Genomic DNA, 20,617 nt, shown 5'->3' on the forward strand with positions numbered 1-20,617 from the left:
ATGCCGACTCTATCAAAAGGCTGTCCTATTTTTATCAGATGTAAAGGTTCATTTCTCTGATTTTTACCCCTCTTTTGGCATTCATCACAACTTTTGACATAGTCCCAAATGTCATTGAACATTTGGGGCCAGTAATATCGGATTTTTATTCTTCGATATGTCTCATCAATAGAAAAATGACTGGCCAAAGGATCTGAATGTGAGTGATGTAATATACTTTCAACTTTACTCTCTTTGACAACTTTTATTGTCTGTTTGGGTTGTCCTTGTTTTTCTTATACAATTGATTGTTCAATATGATAAAATATCTCAATTTTTGTTTAATGGCAGCCCGCTGCTCTTTGGTTAGGTGTGTTGGCATAGAATAGTCCGTTAAAAATTGTACGAGTGAAAAATATATGGATAAATCCATTCTGTCAAATCAATATGGGTAGTCCGTAAAGTGGTGTCAATAATGCATGTCTGATGTAAAAAATATTCAAACGTAATACTCCTTTTTTAGTGTTTAATCCGACTAAGTGTATCTACGTTTGAGTGTTGTTTTCCAGGGCGATTTATGATTTCCAAGTCATAGCCATTCAATGTTATTAATCATCGTCCAAGTTTGCCAACAGGATTCGTCATTTTTAGGAGATATTTTAACACCGCATGGTCTGTTACTACAACAAACTTTTGGCCATGCAAATAATGGTAGAAATGTCCGATAGACCAAATAACCGTAAGACATTCCAACTCTGTAATACCATAATTCCTCTCATGCTTATTTAGAGTCCTGCTCACATAAGCAATTACACACTCGTTATTATTTTTATTCTTCTGAGCTAATATAGCTCCTAATGTAGAAGCATCCGTGAATACCATAAATGGTTTTTCAAAATTTGGGTAAGCTAATATCAGTGGGGTCGTTAAACATATTTTCAAATTTTCGAAAGCCTTTTGTTGATCACTTGCCCAAATGTAAGGAACATTCTTCTTTAGCAAATGATGTAAAGGTTCAGCTATTTTTGAAAAGTTTTTCACAAACTTTCGATAATAAGAAGCTAGCGCTATAAACTCTTGAAGTTGTGTTAGATCCTTCAGAACAGGAAATTCTTTAATGACTATCAACTTTTCAGGATCGGTATGAATGCCCTTTCGACTTACAACATGTCCCAAGAAGGGTATTCCGTCTTTAAAGAAGAAACACTTTTCCAGGCTCAACTTTAATCCAGCCTGTGCTAATCGTGAGAATACTTGTTCTAAATGTAACAGGTGTTCTTCAAACATTTTTAACACTACATTGATATCGTCGATATAAAACACAACATACTGCCAAAGAATATCTCGCAGGACTGTATCCATAAGACGCTGAAAGGTTGCCAGGGCATTATATAAGCCGAACGGCATAACGGTGAATTCATATATTCTGAATTTCGTAATAAATGTTGATTTTTTTTGGTCCTTCAGATCCAACTCTACTTGCCAGAACCCACTTGCCAGGTCTAATGAAGAAACCACTGGGACCCTGACAATGTTTCCAGCATGTCGTCTATCCTAGACAAAGGGTAACAGTTTTTTTTCGTTACCTTATTCAATTTTTGGTAATCAACGCATAATCGTTTTTTACCATTCTTTTTCTCGACAATTACCATTGGCGAAGTCCATTGACTATTGGACGGAATAATTAATCCTGCCTTCAAAAGCCATTCAATTTCTTCTTTTATAAAGATCTGATTCTGGTATGATGTCCTATAGAATCTTTGCTTGATTGGAACTGCATCTTCGGTATCAATACAATGTTTAACTATTGAAGTTCGACCAAAATCATCCAGTTGCCAGGCAAATAAATTCTTATGCCGATTCATGAATTCTTGAAATTTTTGTCATTGTTCATTATCCAAATTTCCCGTATGGAATTTCCCCTTTTCAACTTCCTTATATTGGTAGTAACATTCGTTCTCAACGAACGTATCATCTTTCAAAAGCTCTTCGATTTCCTGAGTTTCCTCTTGAGTGATAAACTGCGTATTGCAATACATCTGCTCTTGTAAATTTTCATCATCATCAGTCTCATACTCCTCTTCAGATTCTTCTATTACATCTTCTTCGGTAACTTCCTCTTCCTCTTCTTCAACTCCGAAGGCTTCAATGCTAACAATATGATGTGGTGCTTCTTGACATTCAGTTATAACTTCAAGTACTTTACCCTTCCATTCAATTACCATTTTATTATTGTTATAATCAATAATGGCTTTTGTTTTCCGCAACCAGTCATTTTCTACAATAGCAGAATAGGAGTCTGCTTCCGTGACAATCGCATCCATCGGTATGATACATCCTTTTATCATTAAAGGAATATCAGATACTGTGTCCAATGGCCTTCGTCATTCTCTATTTACATTTACCATTACTGTTTTCAAGGCTCAGGTTATCTTCATATCCAAGTCTTTCAATAAGGATAAAGATATGATGCTTCCTGCTGAGCCCGAATCCACAATTAGAGGGAACTTTATGTGATTTATTGAAGCATCACAGTATAGTGCAGACATCTTGTCATCATTTGGTCCTGCTGTATTTACTTGCATCAAGTCCTGCGTCTCAGGAGCAATTCCTTCTTCTAAGGTCTCATTATTTATTAATTTCTTTGTTGGTCTTTTCTCTTGTTCCTCGTCCTTCTTTCGAACAACTGGCTTTCTTAATTGTTTGGCTATGGTTAAGCCAAACTTTGGATTCAAGGCCAGTAACTGTCCATTTGTAATATTTGCGGGTTGATCGAAAAACTGTTGCAGTGTGTAAGGTTCAACCATTCTATTGATCAGGGCAACAACTGGTACTTTCTTTTTAGGAGGCCTCTAGACCGTTCTCTTTGTTTCAGCATTTTTAGATTCGGTAGATTGCTTTGCCTTATTCTGCACCATCTTTTCTTCATTTTCCGAATCATTCTTAAGTGTTGCTTGCAATGGGTTTAGTCTAATCTTACTTCTAGTAAGTCGAGTAGCCGGTAAGTTTTGAGTAAGGTGAGATTTGAGGAAATTGTGATTTGGTGAGTACGTTCACCCCCATGAGGTATGCCATCTAGTTTAAAGATTCTTCCTGAGGTACCAGCTGGGCAAGCAACTGGTGAATCTGGGCGATTCCTTCACTCACACTATTCGTCTGCTGAGGTGTAGTGCGATTATTATTATCATTACCACCAGTATTGTTATTACCGTTATTGTTATTAGCGGGTGCTGCATTATTGTTTCAGTTGGAACAGGTTCTTACAATATGTCCCGGTTGTCCACAGGAATAGCAAGTCACTCTAGATTGTATGGCTGGATTTTGTTGCATTTAATTGTTAGGCTGTGCAGCACTTCATTGATCATTATTGTTTCGATATCCTCTATTTCTGGAGTCCAATTGTTGTACCTGTTTGGTCAACTCTTGAATTGCCTTGCATAAATCCTCCAACTGTATATTGGCGCTGGATGGTGCGAACTTATTCAAGTATACACTAACAGCATGTTAATCTTGATGTGTCAATTCGTAGGCTTTCACCCTATCTACTGCGACATTCCAAGTCTGATCGTTATGGGGCTTTACAGTGATATATAGGTCAGGCAACAGTCCGTTGACAAATTTCTGAGCTTTGATAGCTTCTGGGTATACAAAGGCGTTTGTTTCCACTCTTCGGTATAATTCTTGTAGAGCTGCAGCGTACGTATTGATGTCTTCTCCAGGCTGTTGTCGCTTCTGTTCCAATTCTGTAGTCCAAATTTCAATCAGGGTTTGTATTCTAAAAGCGGCAAAAAAATTCAGAACAAAATCGGTATTATTATTATTGCCGGTCTATGCAACAATCTTATTTGGGTTATTATTTGGTAAGATTGCTTGTCTAAACCTCTTCAAAATCCTACGATTAGTTTTGTCAAAATTTTACTATAGATTTATTATAGTTTCAGCAGAGTTTCGGCAGTTTCAGCATTTATAATAAGTTTCAGCAGTTTTACCTTTCTCCAAAGTTTCGCCAGTTTTTTAATATAACTTTAATATAGTTTGGCAGAATTTCGCTTTTTGGCAAAACACCATTTTGCCTAAACCCCTAGGTTTCAGCAAGCAACCTTATTATTTGGTAATGCTTGATTGGCATTCCACTAAGTGGAGGTGGCTCCTTTAAGATAAGCCGGCACAACCTCCAATTTTTGACTATTTGCAATCCCATTTGCATTGCACGCTCAGGTAAAGTCTTCTAACTATGCTACTGGATCTTGATTCCCCATAGAAATATGGTAGTTCGGCTACCTTTCCTTTCCGGCGAGGTGGATTAGTGATCGCCTGGGTATTTCCAGCCAATGCGTTATTGGTATTTGGCAGAGCTTGAGTCAAAGCGGCTATGGCAGCTTTCAATTGCTGGAAATCTTGTTGGTTTGGTTGGGCCATATTATCAGGCTGCTGAGCTATTGATTGTGGATTATCGTTTACAATTTCTTCTGAACCAGGTGATGTTGAAAACTTAATTTTGCTATAATTATAGGCGATTATGAATAAATCTAGGCAGATTCCTTGGGTAATGCTGTACATGTTCCAAATTTCTTGTTGTAATGCTTCAAAACTTAGAGCAGGTGTGTCGGAATATCTAATACTAAAAATTAAATCAATTATAGCTATCCAAATGTCATTTTCTTCGACGTACGATAGCTCCTCTAAATACTGTTGAGTGTACCGAGTATAGGTTATGGCTGGGTATTCTGAGCTGTGCCAGTCCCAAAAGGTACTAAAGTTGTCAGATAATAACAGTTCAGGTGGGTAGCAGTGGATGCAGGATCGGTCACGATAATGATAGGTGATATTAGGGCTTCTCAGGTATTGATGTAATCTATCGTGGTTAATATTCCTTTGAAAATGCGCTACAAACATACACTTTGGGTCGACAGGGATGTTAAGGTTTCTGGCAGAAGGCACCAATTGTTATGTGTCAGTTCTTGTGTGCTTAAAAATAAGCAGTATATGGGTTTTAATTAATTTTATTAAAGATTTTTAAGGACTGTTCTAAAGAACTACTTTTTTATAATGCGCATTTATACTGTCTTTTTATAACAAATTTTTACTAAGAAAAATAATATCTAATAAATTAAATTTATGCTACATATGCTATACATACTATATATACTATATATGCTATATACCCTATATATACTATATTATCTATATATACTATTTATTCTATATGTTCCCTATATACCATATATTCTATATATCGGACATATATGATATATCGAACATATTCGACATCTACTACTAAAGCTCCGAACGGTTCGGGCTAAACTGGGGAACCGATCTGAAACCGGCTCAAAATTTGGTTCGGTTCGGTTCGGGTATTAGAACCAAAAAACCGGTGGTTCGGTTCGATTTAATCCGATTTTTATAAAAATGCGAAAAATCGAATAGCCGGCCATCTAGTGATCGTACAAAGTCGAACCATATATTATTGGATTCAGATCGACGAGATGCGTCGAATGGTGGTAAGATTATGTCTCTAGCATCGATAGATCACACGTTAATCCACACTAAATGATTTATAAATAATTGGAATTAGAAAGCTATCTATCGGTGCTAGAGACATGATCTTAGCACCATTCGACGCGTCTCAGTGAGACGAATCCAATGAATATAGATTTGTTCGTGTATGACCACTAGATGGCGAATAATATCAAGTTTCGCATTTTTTTTAAAATTTTCGAGCGTTAAAAATTAAAAATTCCGATACATGAATTTATTCGTCGTCCAATGGTCGTACAAATATGAATATGGACTCATTGGATTCGTCTCGATGAGACGAGTCGAATGGTGGTAAGATCACGTCTCTAGCATCGATAGATAGCTTGCTAATGCTAATTTTTTATAATTATTTAGTGTGAATTAACTTACGATCTATTAATGCTAGAGATATGATCTCACCACCATTCGACTCATCTCATCGAGACGAATCCAATGAGTCCTAATTCATATTTGTACGACCATTGGACGACGAATAAATTCATGTATTGGAATTTTTAATTTTTAACGCTCGAAAATTTTAAAAAAATGCGAAACTTGATATTATTCGCCATCTAGTGGTCATACACGAACAAATCTATATTCATTGGATTCGTCTCACTGAGATGCGTCGAATGGTGCTAAGATCATGTCTCTAGCACTGATAGATAGCTTGCTAATTCCAATTATTGATAAATCATTTAGCGTAGGTTAACGTGTGATCTATCGATGCTAGAGACATGATCTTACCACCATTCGACGAGACGAATCCAATGATATATGGTTCGACTTTGTACGATCACTAGATGGCCGGCTATTCGATTTTTCACATTTTTATAAAAATCAGATTAAATCGAACCGAACCGCCAGTTTTTCGGTTCTAATACCCGAACCGAACCAAACCGAATTTTGAGCCGGTTTCGGATCGGTTCCCCAGTTTAACCCGAACCGTTCAGAGCTTTAGTTATTTACGTACTTCAAATTAAACGAAGTATATCATTACTATTTTAAGTTAAGTATTCCAAATTTACCGAACTTCAATCTAAAATTGAAGTAAACAAATAAAATTTTTTTTAAGAACTTTTTCTCTAACACAAATTTCAAACAAATTTAGAAATCATACAATTTTTGTTTATTAAATGTCATAAATTTTAATAAATCTTACAATAATTATATGTTTAAACTTTATAAAAAAATAAAATATGTTTAAATATAACAAATACTATACAAAAATTAGACAATTATTACAAAAACTAAACAAAAACCATATGAATTTTTTACGATGACTTTTTACTGGGATTGATCATTAAATAATTATATGCAAATCTCTTTGGCATTTAAGAATTATCTTGTATATACAGACCTATTCTATAAAGACATAATATTTTTTTTATTTTTATTTCACAGAATAAACTCAATAAAGTTTCAACAACGATTACAAAAAATACTAAATAACAGAATCAAAAGTAATACAAATATAAAACTGTAAACGGAGATAACTTTGTGACATAATAATATTTTTTTTCTTGATCTAAGAATCACGTGATTTTGTAGCTTTCGACGATATCGGCTTCAGTATGTCCAGTTGTTACAATATTCTGGATATGCACACTATAGTTATTGACTGTATACATCATCCAACCTAAAGAATAAATAGCTTGGAATCAGTCAGTAAAGGTTACCTGGGTGATATATGGTTAATTTATCTGGTTAAAATATCAGATCATAAAAATCTCAACAATCATTTTATATACTTAAACGATTTAATATAAATTGTTCCTTAATTCTAGCTAGAAGAAAAAACTTCAATATACAGAACTTCAATGTATTTAAGTCAACGTATTCCTCTATTTATTCAATATAATGTTTTAAACGCAAAAATTTCTAAGATAAATATTACACAAAATAAGTATGTACATTAGGTTATCGTAAAAACCAGGATGTTGTACATTTAATATCATACATATGATGTGTACGTTAGGCTGTTAGGAATACTCACCTCAAAATCGGTGTGACGAATAGTTGTGAAGTCTGGTGAGAATATTGAGTGGAGTATGGTGACATTTGGCGTCGCAATATACGGTATGGCATATACATGCCACCCAAATTATTTTGGGCTGCCGTAATTATAAGTAAAATTCCAAATTCAATTATAGCATCCCAAATTATTTTGGCACTTTACATAGTAAATTATATATAAATTAAATGAATTATGGCATCCCAAATTATAATTATGACATCCCTAAATAATTTGGGCAGCATGTATAGTATGGCATTCTAGGCTAGCAGTCATCTGACCCACTTTAGCTGTCAGCTGACGCAAATCGACAGCGGACACATAACATTTACACAATATAATTTAATCTGCTCTTATCATTGCAGAATTTTTGAAAAAAAAGAAATTTTATTTTATTTATATAAGTGCAGATTTAAGGGTCGCATTTCACAGACAATCATTCCGACAATTATCTCACCTTTCATCGACAGGTCACTTCACAGACAAATGTTTCTTATGGTCAGTGCAAAAAAGATTGGTACCTCAAACATTGCATAGATAAAAAAAATTTTATTATGTAAGTATTTTTTTTTTTTAAATATTTTTTTATTTTTATTTTTATAAACCACGTGAACTCGAATTACAGTAAGATAAACAAGGGTAGTAAAAACCAGCCTAACGTTATCTAAAGAATTTCTGTAATCTAAACCGCTATAAGACAGTGTCACATTGGGGTGGAATAAGAATGCCAGAAAATGACAAGAAAAGATAAAAATAAAAACGCACAGGGGGCCAGGAATATGACTATATAAAAAGGGAAGGGAAAAAGCCTAAGCTGAAAAAACCCTACATCAGGAAATTTTTTGGGGTGCAGATCAGCGCAGATCTGCAGGTGACATTTTTGCGCAGATCTGCGACCCTGTCGGCAGTCTTTGAAAAAAAAAATTCATCAAAAACTGCGCAGAATTTCAAGAAAATAAAGTTCTGCGAAAATCTTCAAAATTAAATCTGCTGCAAGAAATTCAAGAACAAAATTCTGTGAAAAAATTCAAGAACGAAGTTCTGCAATAATTCACAAAAAAATAAATTATTTACTAATCGTCACAGTCATTAATATATATTGTATTTTTTATTATGTATTTTTATTTACTAATAAATTTGTCAAATAAAATTGCAAAATTGAATATAGCTAAATAAATTTATAAAGTTAAAGAATTTCAAATATAACTAACTGAAATTAATAAAATACAATATAAAAATTGAAAAAAAAACCCAATATATGCCAACTTATTAAAATATAATCATCTTTCAAATGTATTTTAATGACATATATCTAAAGTATTCATCCAAAATTTAAAGAACTTTGAAGAATACCTTCAAAATTCTCTTCAGATATCATCTAAAAAGTTGCGAAGCTACAAAAAAAAGAGAAAAAATTAATTTCGTTAAAAAAAAAAATTTTATTAAAAAAAATAAAAATTTAAAGAACTTCGAAGAATACCTTCGAAGTTCCATTCAGAAAACACCCAGAAAGCCATAGACCTACAAAAAGAGAATACCTTAGTAAAGTTTCATTAGAAAAAAAATTAAAAAAAATTGAAGTTTCAAAAAGAAATGAAACTTTTCAAAACTCACCTATCCAAAGGTCGCAACCGATACCAACAAAATATAGAAAAAAAATTGAAAAAAATTGAAGTTTCAAAAAGTTAATGTAACTTTTTGAAACTTACTACAGGTTTCGTTTCCAAAGGTTGCAACCGATACCTACAAAATAAAGAGAAAAAATTAAAAAAAAATTAAAGTTTCGAAAAGTAATGAAACTTTTCGAGAAAAAATGAAGTTTTGAAAAGTAATGTAACTTTTCGAAACTTACCACAGGTTTCGTTTCCAAAGGTTCCAACTGATACCTACAAAATAAAGAAAGAAAATTAAAAAAAAAATTAAAGTTTTGAAAAGTAATGATACTTTTCAAAACTTACCTATTCAACCAATACGTTTCGAAAAGAACGAACAAAACTTTTTGAACTCACTTATTCAAAAATCCCAATTTCCAACTGATGATACCTACAAAATAGAAAAATAAAGATAAGAAAAAAAAATAAGTTTTGAAAAGAAGGAACGAAACTTTTCGAAACTCACCTATCCAAAAATCCCAACTGATACCTACAAAATATAGAAATAAAGTTAAAAAAAATAAAATTTGAAGTTTTAAAAAGAATATGATTCTTTTCAAAACTTACCATCCAAATGTTCCCGCCAACCGATATCTACAAATAAAGAAAAAAATTTAAAAAAAAAAATAATAGAGTTTTGAAAAGAAGAACAAATTTTTCAAAACTTACTACTCCAAAGATCCCAACCAATACCTACAAATAAAGAAAAAAATTAAAATTAAAAAAAAAATCAAAGTTTCAAAAGAATGAAACTCTTGAAACTTACCGATGCAAAGTGAAGGGTCTCGCCGATACCTAAAAAAAAATAAAAAATAAAAAAAATATTAAATTTTTTTAAAAAAAAATGAAGTTTCGAAACGAAACTTTCAAAACTTACATGAAGGGTTTCGCCGATACCTAAAAAAAAGAAATAAAAAAAAATATTAATTTTTTTTTAAAAAAAACGAAGTTTCAAAAAAATGAAACTTTTGAAACTTACGTGAAAGGGTTTCACCGATACTTAAAAAAAGAAATAAAAAAAAATATTAATTTTTTTTAAAAAACGAAAGTTTCAAAAGTTTTAAGAATGAAACTTTTTGAAACTTATGTGAAGGGCGCCGATACCTAAAAAAAATAAATAAAAAAAATATTAATTTTTTTTAAAAAAATAAAGTTTCGAAAGTTTAAAGAATGAAACTTTCGAAACTTACCGTGAAGAGTCTCACTGATACCTAAAAAAATAAATAAAAAAAATGTTAAAAAAATCTTTTAAAAAAACAGTTTCAAAAGAAAAACTTTCAAAACTTACCAATCCAAAGCGAAGAGTCTCGCTGATACCTAAAAAAAATATTAGAAAAGATAAATTTTTTAAAAAAACTTTTTTAAAGCTAAAGATTATCATTCGGCACACAAACCATAATTGACTAGTCTGATCAACTTTATCGATTTCTGGTTTATATCCGATTGGTAATGATTACTGTAATAATACGAACTGACAAATATACTCCAACAGGACCCCGATATATAGTAACAAAAAGTAATGCATTTCGCATTATTTTAATATTTTTTAATAGGAAAAAAGTGCGAAATGCACTACTTTAACAAAAAATGGTGAATTTCGCACCATTTTATTAAGAAAAAAAAGTGTGGAACGCACCATTTTAATAAATAATTGGTGAGTTTCGCACCATTTAATTAATATTTTAATATAAAAAAGTGCAAACGCACCATTTTATTAATATTTTAATAGAAAAAGTGCGAAACGCACCATTTTAACAAAAAAATGGAGAGTTTCGCACCATTTTATTAATATTTTAATAGAAAAAGTGCGAAACGCACCATTTTAACAAAAAAATGGAGAGTTTCGCACCATTTTATTAATATTTTAATAGAAAAAGTGCAAAACGCACCATTTTAACAAAAAAATGGAGAGTTTCGCACCATTTTATTAATATTTTAATAGAAAAAGTGCGAAATGCACCATTTTAACAAAAAAAAATGGAGAGTTTCGCACCATTTTATTAATATTTTAATATAAAAAAGTGCGAAACGCACCATTTTAATAAAAAAAATGGAGCGTTTCGCACCATTTTATTAATATTTTAATATAAAAAAGTGCGAAACGCACCATTTTAACAAATAAATGGAGAGTTTCGCACCATTTTATTAATATTTTAATAGAAAAAAGTGCGAAACGCACTATTTTAACAAAAAAATGGAGAGTTTCGCACCATTTTATTAATATTTTAATAGAAAAAGTGCGAAACGCACCATTTTAACAAAAAAATGGAGAGTTTCGCACCATTTTATTAATATTTTAATAAAAAAAGTGCGAAACGCACCATTTTAACAAAAAAAATGGAGCGTTTCGCACCATTTTATTAATATTTTAATATAAAAAAGTGCGAAACGCACCATTTTAACAAATAAATGGAGAGTTTCGCACCATTTTATTAATATTTTAATAGAAAAAAGTGCGAAACGCACTATTTTAACAAATAAATGGTGAGTTTCGCATGATTTTATTAATATCTTACTAATAGAAAAAATGTGAAACGAATTATATTAGTAACAAAAATTTTTTTGAACTAAGATTTGGATTTGCGTAGTGTTACTATGAAAAAAAAGTTGTGTAGAGTTAATATCGTAGTAAATGCATGCCGATCATTTGTGAGTTATCTTAGTATTATTCGGGGTTCTACTCCAACCGGCAATTGTGTTAAATTAATTAGAGTTAATCAAAATGATAAAATTGCTGATATTTCAATGAAAAATAAAAGCAAAAATCTGCAAAATCGCAGATTACCGCAGAATTTTTCTAATAAATCTGCAGAAATCTGCAAAATTGCAGAATTTTGCTGATTTATAGATAAAAATATTCAATTATCTGCGAAGTTGCAAAATTTGCAGAACTTCGCAGAAATGCGTCAAAAAAGTGCAAAAAAATGCGGAGATCTGCTAATTTCGCAGATCTCCGCAGTTCTGCACCCCAAAAACTTTCCTGATGTAAGACGCCGAAAAAAGAAAAAAAAATGAAACCCATCTCCTACTAGCACCATCACCTCCTAAAAAAAACACCACTTTTACCAACCGTGGATCTTAAATTAAAAAAGGGTTAATGGAAAGGCAACAAAAACGTACATCGATCCTACCGATCCTATAATTAAGTAAAAATTAGTAATTCAGACTAATTAGGATTATGCATAACCACTTTTTTTTTTATTTAAATATTATCAGTATGTATTGCGATAGCACGTCTGAAATGTGTGCCAGGTTGACGGCGCAGTGTAGCGCAGTAATTTCAAAAAGATTTAAGTTAAAGATTTTCTTTTTAATGTAAAGCTTTCAAATTTACACATTAGATGTATTTTCATCTGTTTTACAAAATTCACTTATAAATGGAAGGAGGTTTTGGAAGTAGATTTTGACTTTAGTATATAACAACCGATTTTATCGTCTTTGCTGATCATTTCCAAAATTGGATTTGTCGAAAGAACAGTTTTTGTTAAATAACTCGAAAATGGCCTTCGAAACCACCCGTATATGCTCTAAGTAAATTTGCGGAGCGGACAAAAATACACCTAATGCAGGAATTTAAAGGTTTTATTTTAAATAAAAAAAATTGCAATTTAATTTTTTTGGAAAAATCGCTGCGCCACACTGCGCCATCAACCTGGCACACATTTCAGACATGCATTGCGATATAAATATCACATCATGTCACGTGATCATCATCAGAAATTCATCATCATTTAATTGTAAATTTTCATCGGACTCAAAATATTCCTTAGCATTTTCAAGAGCTCTCTCTAAAATCCTACAATAACTTTTGAAGAAAATTTTCTTTAAATACATTTAGAAGTGTATTCCTAACAGATAAAAGGTTTGGGTTAGACTTGAGCGTGCAATTTCACCCTTTACAACTGACCAAATACCTTCAATCAATAGGTTGGAGTTCACAATTATGGTAAGGAGGGTAAAATTAACTTCATGTTCATATTGTCCTGCAATATTAACACAAGAGAATGGAACCTTTTTTTTGTTTATTTTAACCAGCTTTAAAAGTTCTGGTTTTCTTAATTCATCAGAAAAAGCAATATCATGAGCATTTAACCATTCAATTGTAATTTATGACGTCCGAGCATTTTGTGTAGTGTAAAGGTATCGTCTCTATGGCTTTTCCAGGTTGAAACCGCTCTCTCAACTGTACTTTCCCCTATGCCCAACACCTCAGCAAGACAGCAACACGCTTAAGTAGTGTAACCTTCTGATGATCCTCCTTTTTAGTGTTAGTCCCAAAAATAATTGTAAATGTTAATTATCAGTCATATTATCACATTATCAGCGATCATTTTGCCAATCATTTCAATTATCTATTCGATATTATCTCATAAAAAAAATATGATTATTGGGCTATTTTTCTTGCAAATTCCACAATGTATAAAACCAAAATAATTTTTATTTAACCATGTTCATGCAAAATTGATTGAGAAATGATGATTTGAAAATTTATATTTATTACATAAATTAAATCAATATAATTGCAAGTATTAATTTGGCCATAACTCGTGGATTACCTAAAATTAGTTCGGATTACTTCAGCTATTAGTTTTAAAATAGTTAAGCTATAACCTATAAAAGTTTCAAGTTTCGGTCTAACTTCTGTGGTTTCGGCCGAAGCTTTAAAGTCACATATCACCGAAATTACTATATGATCGGTAAATGATCGGCAAGTGATATAAGGTAAAAAAATATTAGTAAGAATCAGTCATTGTAATATATGGGAGGCGGTCAGTAGAAAAGGGGGAAAACTGCCCATTACTAATCACATAATGAACAATCATTGTCTTACTAAGTTTTATCATAGTGGTAATTTCCCCCTTTTCTACTGACTGCCTCCTATATATATATTTTTTTCAGCCCATCTTGTTTTGGCCACACAGTATTTTTCTTGGTGTAAATCCTCTCCTTTTCGGGTGAGGTACCAATCTTTTTGCACCGGCCCATACCGATTTGATTTATTCACTTATATTAGAACAATTCCGACAATTCCGTAACAAGGAAAATTAAAAAGAAAATGCAATCAGAAAATCACGTAAGTTATAATTAATAATGCAATAGAAAAATTTTATTATTTTGTGCATTGTTTTGCATCAACTAGGTATGTTTTTTACCGGTTAAAATTTAAAAATTACCGATTTATTTCACTATGAAAACAATTTAATTCAATTTATAAATAAGGTTCAATCTGGATAACAAGGAACAGGCTTCCGATTTGTCCATGTGACGTTTAGAATTAATTTCAATATCATGGAATAATTTCACATTTTTCCGATCTAAAAAAAATTTTTTTTTTTTATATATACCATACTATATCAATATTAAAATGTAGTATGTTGTGATGATATGATAAATTATTTATCTGTGATTGTTAATAAAATTTTGCTGCATAATTATGCATACAAATATCATGAAAAAAACTATAATCATAGTACTCTAACTCGCTCTTCTCTCGCCCTTTCCCTTTATCACCTTCCTTTGCTTCAGTTTAGGTTTCAGAGGGCAATTTATATTTTATAATAATCTATTATAAGAAAATAAAAATGAATCCTTTATATATCTGGAAAAAAAAAATTTTTTTTCTCCTTTAAACGTTTCGTTTTTTTTTTAAAAAAAAATGATAAAATTTACAGACAATGATCAACTGATTTTTGATCCTACGCCAAATTTAAAATCTAGTCACGCGCCTATTTGTTTTATTTCTTTTAATAATGAAAATAAATGTGGTAATTGTAACGTTGAATATTCTGAGACGCCTTTTTTCAAACAGAAATATTGCAAATATTGTATAAAAAAGTTTATTGATAATCCTAGTAAGTGCCTAGATATACAAATAAGTACAAATATTAAATATGAAAATGAATCGATTAAAAATATAGATTTTGGTACGCCAAGTTTACAAAAATGGTATTTTAAACAAATAATTCCATCAACATATTCTTTAATACGCTACGACACTTTTAATGGTGAGATGATCGAGTGTGAAAAAAACTGTAACTTATGTGGAAAATTGATGATAATTTCGAAATATAATATCATATTTACGTTATGCTCTTCTTGTTATTTAATATCTTCTGGATGGATAGAATCAGCGTTGACTAAAGTACCTATTCCAATTCTTTATTTACCATGGTGGGACGCTTCTGATCAGTGCGTCGTGTGCGATAAAGTGTTGGAATTTAAACCCGAATGTCTAAAATGGTGTTTACATTGTTATATAATTTACACAGGATGCAGATACTGTTTAACAACAAATATTATTTTCGGGATTACAAATGAATCTCAGTGTAGAAAATGTGGAAGAATAACAAACTTAACTATTGATACTTCAAGTATTAATAGCGAAAACTTATATATAGAAGAATTTCTTGTTTCTACAAGATTAAATATTAATAATAACGATCAGATTATTGATTGCATAAATAATATTAATAAGGATTATGAAAATTGTAATCCGTTGGATAAGTATAATGATATCAAGTATGAATTTAAGAATGCTTTATCAAAACCAATAATGGAATGGATACCATATTCTCAAATTACAAATTGTAAAAAAATAGCTGAAGGAGGGTTTGGTATTATTTATAAAGCAATTTGGTTAGATGCTAGTTCACAATATGATGATTTTTTAAGTAATAGAGAAAAAAATAAAACCGTGGCTATAAAAAGGTTTTTAAACTCACAAAACATAAGCAAATATTTTTTAAATGAGGTAAATTAAAGTTTATTTATTCTTATAATTTGATGATACTACACGTTTTTATTGATTTATTTATATGTTTTTTAGCTAAAGTCACTTTATCAATGTTATAACAAATTTGATCATATAATTAATTACCATGGCATTACAAAAGATCCTGAAACGAAAGATTATATGTTAATAATGAAATATGCATCAGGTGGTAATTTACATGATTATTTACAAAAAAATTTTAAGGAGGTCACTTGGAATAAAAAGCTTTACATCTTGTGGCAAATTTCGGCCGGGTAAATATACATTTTTTAAATATGGTAATTATTGTTTTCTTTTATATTTAAAAATATACATTAATTGATTTTATTTTTTAGACTTCATACTATTCATGAGGTAAATTTTATACATCGTGATTTTCATAGTGGAAATATATTGTTAGAAACTGAATCATCTGGAAAGTGGAAAATCGGAGATTTGGGATTATCACAACCCGCAAATAGTACTTCATTAAATAATGAAATATACGGAGTAATACCTTACATCGCACCAGAAATATTCCAAGGTGTTGCATTTTCAAAGAAATCTGATATATATAGTATGAGTATGATTATGTGGGAACTTACGACGGGTTGCAAACCTTTTGATAATATTGAACATAATACGGAACTTATCTATAGAATTATTGATGGAAAAAAACCCAAAATTACAAATGATACTCCTGATTGTTATGCTAATTTAATGAGAAAATGTTGGGATTCTGATCCTTTAAAAAGACCTTCTGCAAAAGAAATTCTTGAAGTTATTTATGCGTGGGCATTTTTACAAGAAGATTATGAAAATTTCAATCAAGCTGAAGTAAAAAGATTAAAATCAATAGAATTAAAGAAGCTTGGCCCTGAATTTACTGAGAACCCTCATTCAAAAGCGGTTTATAAAAGTAGATCATTGAACTCTTTTATTTCATTTGATAATTCATCTCTGATAGGTCCACAAGGTGCGTATTATAAATGTTACTACTGTCTATCTTCTAAAAGTATGAAAGATTTAATAATAAATAGAAACATACTTTTTTTTTAGAATATATCTCGAAAGAATACGAGTATGACATTAATAATATTTAAAATATATTAGTTTAAGAAAGTGATCCAAATATCGTATCAGAACTCTGATATTTCCATAATAATAAAATTAACGATGTATTATACTTTTATTGAAATACAGATGGGCGTTATGGCGGCACTTTATTTTGATGCTGGATGTCGTATTCTACCTAATAAAAATAATTATTTTAGACGCCAAACTTCCTATTGTTATCATTCTGATTAGCGACAAACTACATTGTATTTTCTTTTGATAATTCGTTGTTCTTAGAGCATTAAAGTTTCTAGTTCAGGCATTTTGTACTGGTTTCTAAATTTTAATAGTTTATATTTGTATTTACAAATTTAAACAAAAACAAAAAATGACATTCTATTTTAAGAACGATTGCTTGTTTATTATATTTTATTATTACTTCATATTAAAACGATTCACTTTTGAAAGTGATTTATAGATAGTACAAATATTGTTTTTATATTTTGCAGATAATTTTACCAATAAGGGAAAAAAATGCAACTAATATGTGCAACTTAACACAAATAATAATTATGAACAAGTGAAAATTCTGCTGCGTAAACCATATACATTACGCTATCGAAATTATAACTAACTGTGACTCAGATGTGGCGCCGATAATATCGTATTTTGTTGTGTTACAGCCGTTACGCGACTCACGATTTATTATTTTACTATTGATATCACTATTGATTAATCATTGACACGTTTGTAAATAATTATGTATAACGCCAACGCCAACTTTCATAAGCTTAACCAATCAGAATTTGAGGATAATACAATATATATAACCTATCTATGCGAAAATTAAAATTCTCAAGCCTTTTTTATTTATTTGCTGGCAATATAAAAAAATGGCCTATCAACGTACTATTCTTCCGCTCTATTACAACCCAGGCCTTTCACCATGCAGCAGCACTGTATGGTTTCTTACTGGGTTTCTTTTCGGTACTTTGGTTGTGTTGGCCTTTGGAAGGCCATCACTTTTTTTATGATTTCTTTGATTTTCTTTTTACTCTTTTTTATTTAGTTCTAGATTTTTATAAATCGGAAACTGGACAACGAATAGTTATTTATATCAAGGAATTATACAATAACTATTCGGACTTCTGCTCTATAAGGAACTTGAAAGAACTAATGGAAAGGGGAAATCACATGGTACCTTCCCTTTTCAATTGGATTTTTCAAGAATATCCTGAGTCAGCTGGACGTTTTTTCAGAAGGTTTAATCTGATTGCACTTAATGTGATGTATAATAAAATATCGGATTACCTTTTGGATTGTGTATGTACTAATTTAAATATTTATATTTAAAATTAACTTATTTAACTAATCTACTAAGTTTATCATATTTGCTTTTATAGGCAGCTGATTTCTTACTTCCTAACTGGATATTCCTCAAAGACTGGATGAAGGGTATGACTAAAAAAGTTTTGATTTATGTATATACTAAATTTATTATTCCTCGCATTTTTTCTTCTAGGTTACCAAGTATTTTTAGAAAGCATAGATTAACTCCTGAGGACATGGTTTAAATGGATCTTTTTCTTTAATAGAGCAGAATTGTCCAGTTTCTGATTATTCTTTTTTTTTATTTTATTTTGCCTATTATTCGTTTGATACCTGGCTTATGATTGGGGCAGCATCCAGGAAATATTTAATTTTGTAATGTTAAGGAATGTATTATTTATTATTGTATTTTGAAGGATTAGGGGTTGGACACTTCAAATTTTGATTTTTGGAAGTGACAGAGTATGGCGAGATAGGGGCCATATTCAATAGTTTTGAATTAATAAACAGAGGTAATTTTGCAATGTATGAATTTTAAAATTTTTTTTCAGTTTCATAAGTGTATCCGATTCTTAATTAGCCAGTAGTACTTATTCGTTTTTTTAATATAAAAAAACAGAATAAATTATTAAATAAGGAATTAATTTATCTAGAATCAGAAACTTCTGCGTGGAAGTTTTCAAGTTTCTAATTATAAAAATTATGGATTTGTAAGAGGAATATCTTGATGACTAAATATGGGACTTCGTTATGAAAAGATATTTTTGGCAACAAAGACTTTATCAGTCTCTCGTTGAATAACGCGTATGGAGTATATTGACTATCACACATGCTACCATATCACACCGTTGTGATCATAAACAAACAAGCAAGCAATTTAAAAGATTTTCATGTAAAAAAAACTAAGCTTTTTTGGTAAAATATTTTGTTATTATTGAATTAATATAATTAATATGCAATTGCTTTAGTGGAACAAGAGTACTTACTACAAGTTTAATGGGCAATAAACTCAGTCTTAAATAACCCCTAGTTACCCCTACTGCTTTAACGTCATAACCTCTTTTTTGGCTGTTGGTTCAACAACAAAAATCAATAAAACAGTTTCCACAAAAAATAATAAATAAATAAATATCACTACTGAAAAAAAGCTAATATTTACACTCTATGGGCATTGTTATTACCTCTCTATGGTGATAGATTAATCCTTCCATAATATGTCCTAGCCCTGTAAACAACGTCTATCCATTTTTTATATTCCACCTTTTTTCGTAAAAGGCTCATATTTCTGGTGCTTATATCACGGAATTTATCAAATTGTTTCATTTTCCGTGAATGGATCCGTGAAAGGCTCATATCATTTTACAGAGTTTTTACAGAAATAGCAGATAAAATTGTTTATAAAGGAGTGCATATACCAAACAAAACCTTCCAATATTTCAATCTAGGGTCTAAATGACAGACAAATGAATATATACATTACTGACGTGTTAGTGCACAGATTTTGATAAAAATAAGCCTTCAGATTTTGGAGAATAAAATTAAATAAAGCTACAAATTGTTAAACAAAATGATGACAGAGCCATACTTTAATTTTAAGTTTTAATATATCTCTTAAGTGGTACTAGTAAAATTGTTTTCTATTTCACTACAGTGACTACACATTTTGAATATAAACCAATAATTAGCCATTAAATTAAAGTGTCATATGATAAATGAAAATCGCAGCCAATAAACTGACCATATGCTTATTGACCTGATCAAAGGCTGAGATAATGGGTTAGACGCAATCTACATAGTGGGACAATGAGTTAGACATGATCTACATGGTTACTGTGACTTACCTAGTAAATTTATTAATTGTGGGGCGCAGTATTATATTTAAGAATTAGTGTATAAATTTTTGTTAAGTAAAATTATATAATGTTACAGATTTTAGCGTCTGGAATGACGTTAAACTATAGAATAAGTAATATTGGGGGTTTGGCGTCCGAAATAACGTTAAACTAGGGATTAGGGAATAATACAGAAAAGTACAAAGAGGTAAAATTACAGAAGGGTTAAAAAGATAAATGTTACAAAAAGATGAATATTACAGGAGGAATATTACAGAAAGAGGAGACTTATTATAAGATTATCAACATATAAAAAGGGGTGATATTTGATGCTGAGTGAGAAACGACATGAATTTTTGGGATTTTATTTTTTTTGATATATTTAGTTATACTAAACCAAGCGTAATTATTTATATTACTAATAAAGTACTATTTTGTTAAAACTAAGGTGGCAACGTGATTTATCACGGGCTTAGGTCTTACACTG

At 30.7% G+C, this 20,617-nt stretch overlaps 3 protein-coding genes across 3 annotated transcripts; 2 read left to right on the forward strand and 1 right to left on the reverse strand.

The window, feature by feature from the left end:
- Nucleotides 1-8,877: 8,877 nt before the first annotated feature.
- OCT59_020873 (uncharacterized protein) lies at nucleotides 8,878-10,694 on the reverse strand (the record flags this gene model as incomplete). The annotated part of the gene is made up of 14 exons (XM_066149457.1): nucleotides 8,878-8,904; nucleotides 8,991-9,031; nucleotides 9,220-9,253; nucleotides 9,363-9,396; nucleotides 9,520-9,553; nucleotides 9,629-9,652; nucleotides 9,730-9,756; nucleotides 9,832-9,855; nucleotides 9,929-9,957; nucleotides 10,040-10,059; nucleotides 10,142-10,161; nucleotides 10,353-10,373; nucleotides 10,451-10,479; nucleotides 10,639-10,694. 14 exons carry the CDS (start codon nucleotides 10,692-10,694, stop codon nucleotides 8,878-8,880), a joined length of 420 nt encoding a protein of 139 aa, XP_065990360.1.
- A 4,124-nt stretch (nucleotides 10,695-14,818) lies between these two features.
- Nucleotides 14,819-17,016, forward strand: OCT59_020874 (uncharacterized protein; the record flags this gene model as incomplete). Its single annotated transcript, XM_066149458.1, has 4 exons — nucleotides 14,819-15,913; nucleotides 15,989-16,188; nucleotides 16,669-16,889; nucleotides 16,973-17,016. The coding sequence occupies 4 exons, from the start codon at nucleotides 14,819-14,821 to the stop codon at nucleotides 17,014-17,016; spliced, it is 1,560 nt and encodes a 519-aa protein (XP_065990361.1).
- Nucleotides 17,017-17,862: 846 nt separating this feature from the next.
- Nucleotides 17,863-18,543, forward strand: OCT59_020875 (uncharacterized protein; the record flags this gene model as incomplete). Its single annotated transcript, XM_066149459.1, has 3 exons — nucleotides 17,863-17,956; nucleotides 18,039-18,292; nucleotides 18,373-18,543. 3 exons carry the CDS (start codon nucleotides 17,863-17,865, stop codon nucleotides 18,541-18,543), a joined length of 519 nt encoding a protein of 172 aa, XP_065990362.1.
- Between the last annotated feature and the right edge of the window lie 2,074 nt (nucleotides 18,544-20,617).

The sequence above is a fragment of the Rhizophagus irregularis genome, chromosome 3 (genome assembly GCF_026210795.1).
Source record: "Rhizophagus irregularis chromosome 3, complete sequence".
NCBI classification, from domain to species: Eukaryota; Fungi; Glomeromycota; class Glomeromycetes; order Glomerales; family Glomeraceae; genus Rhizophagus; species Rhizophagus irregularis.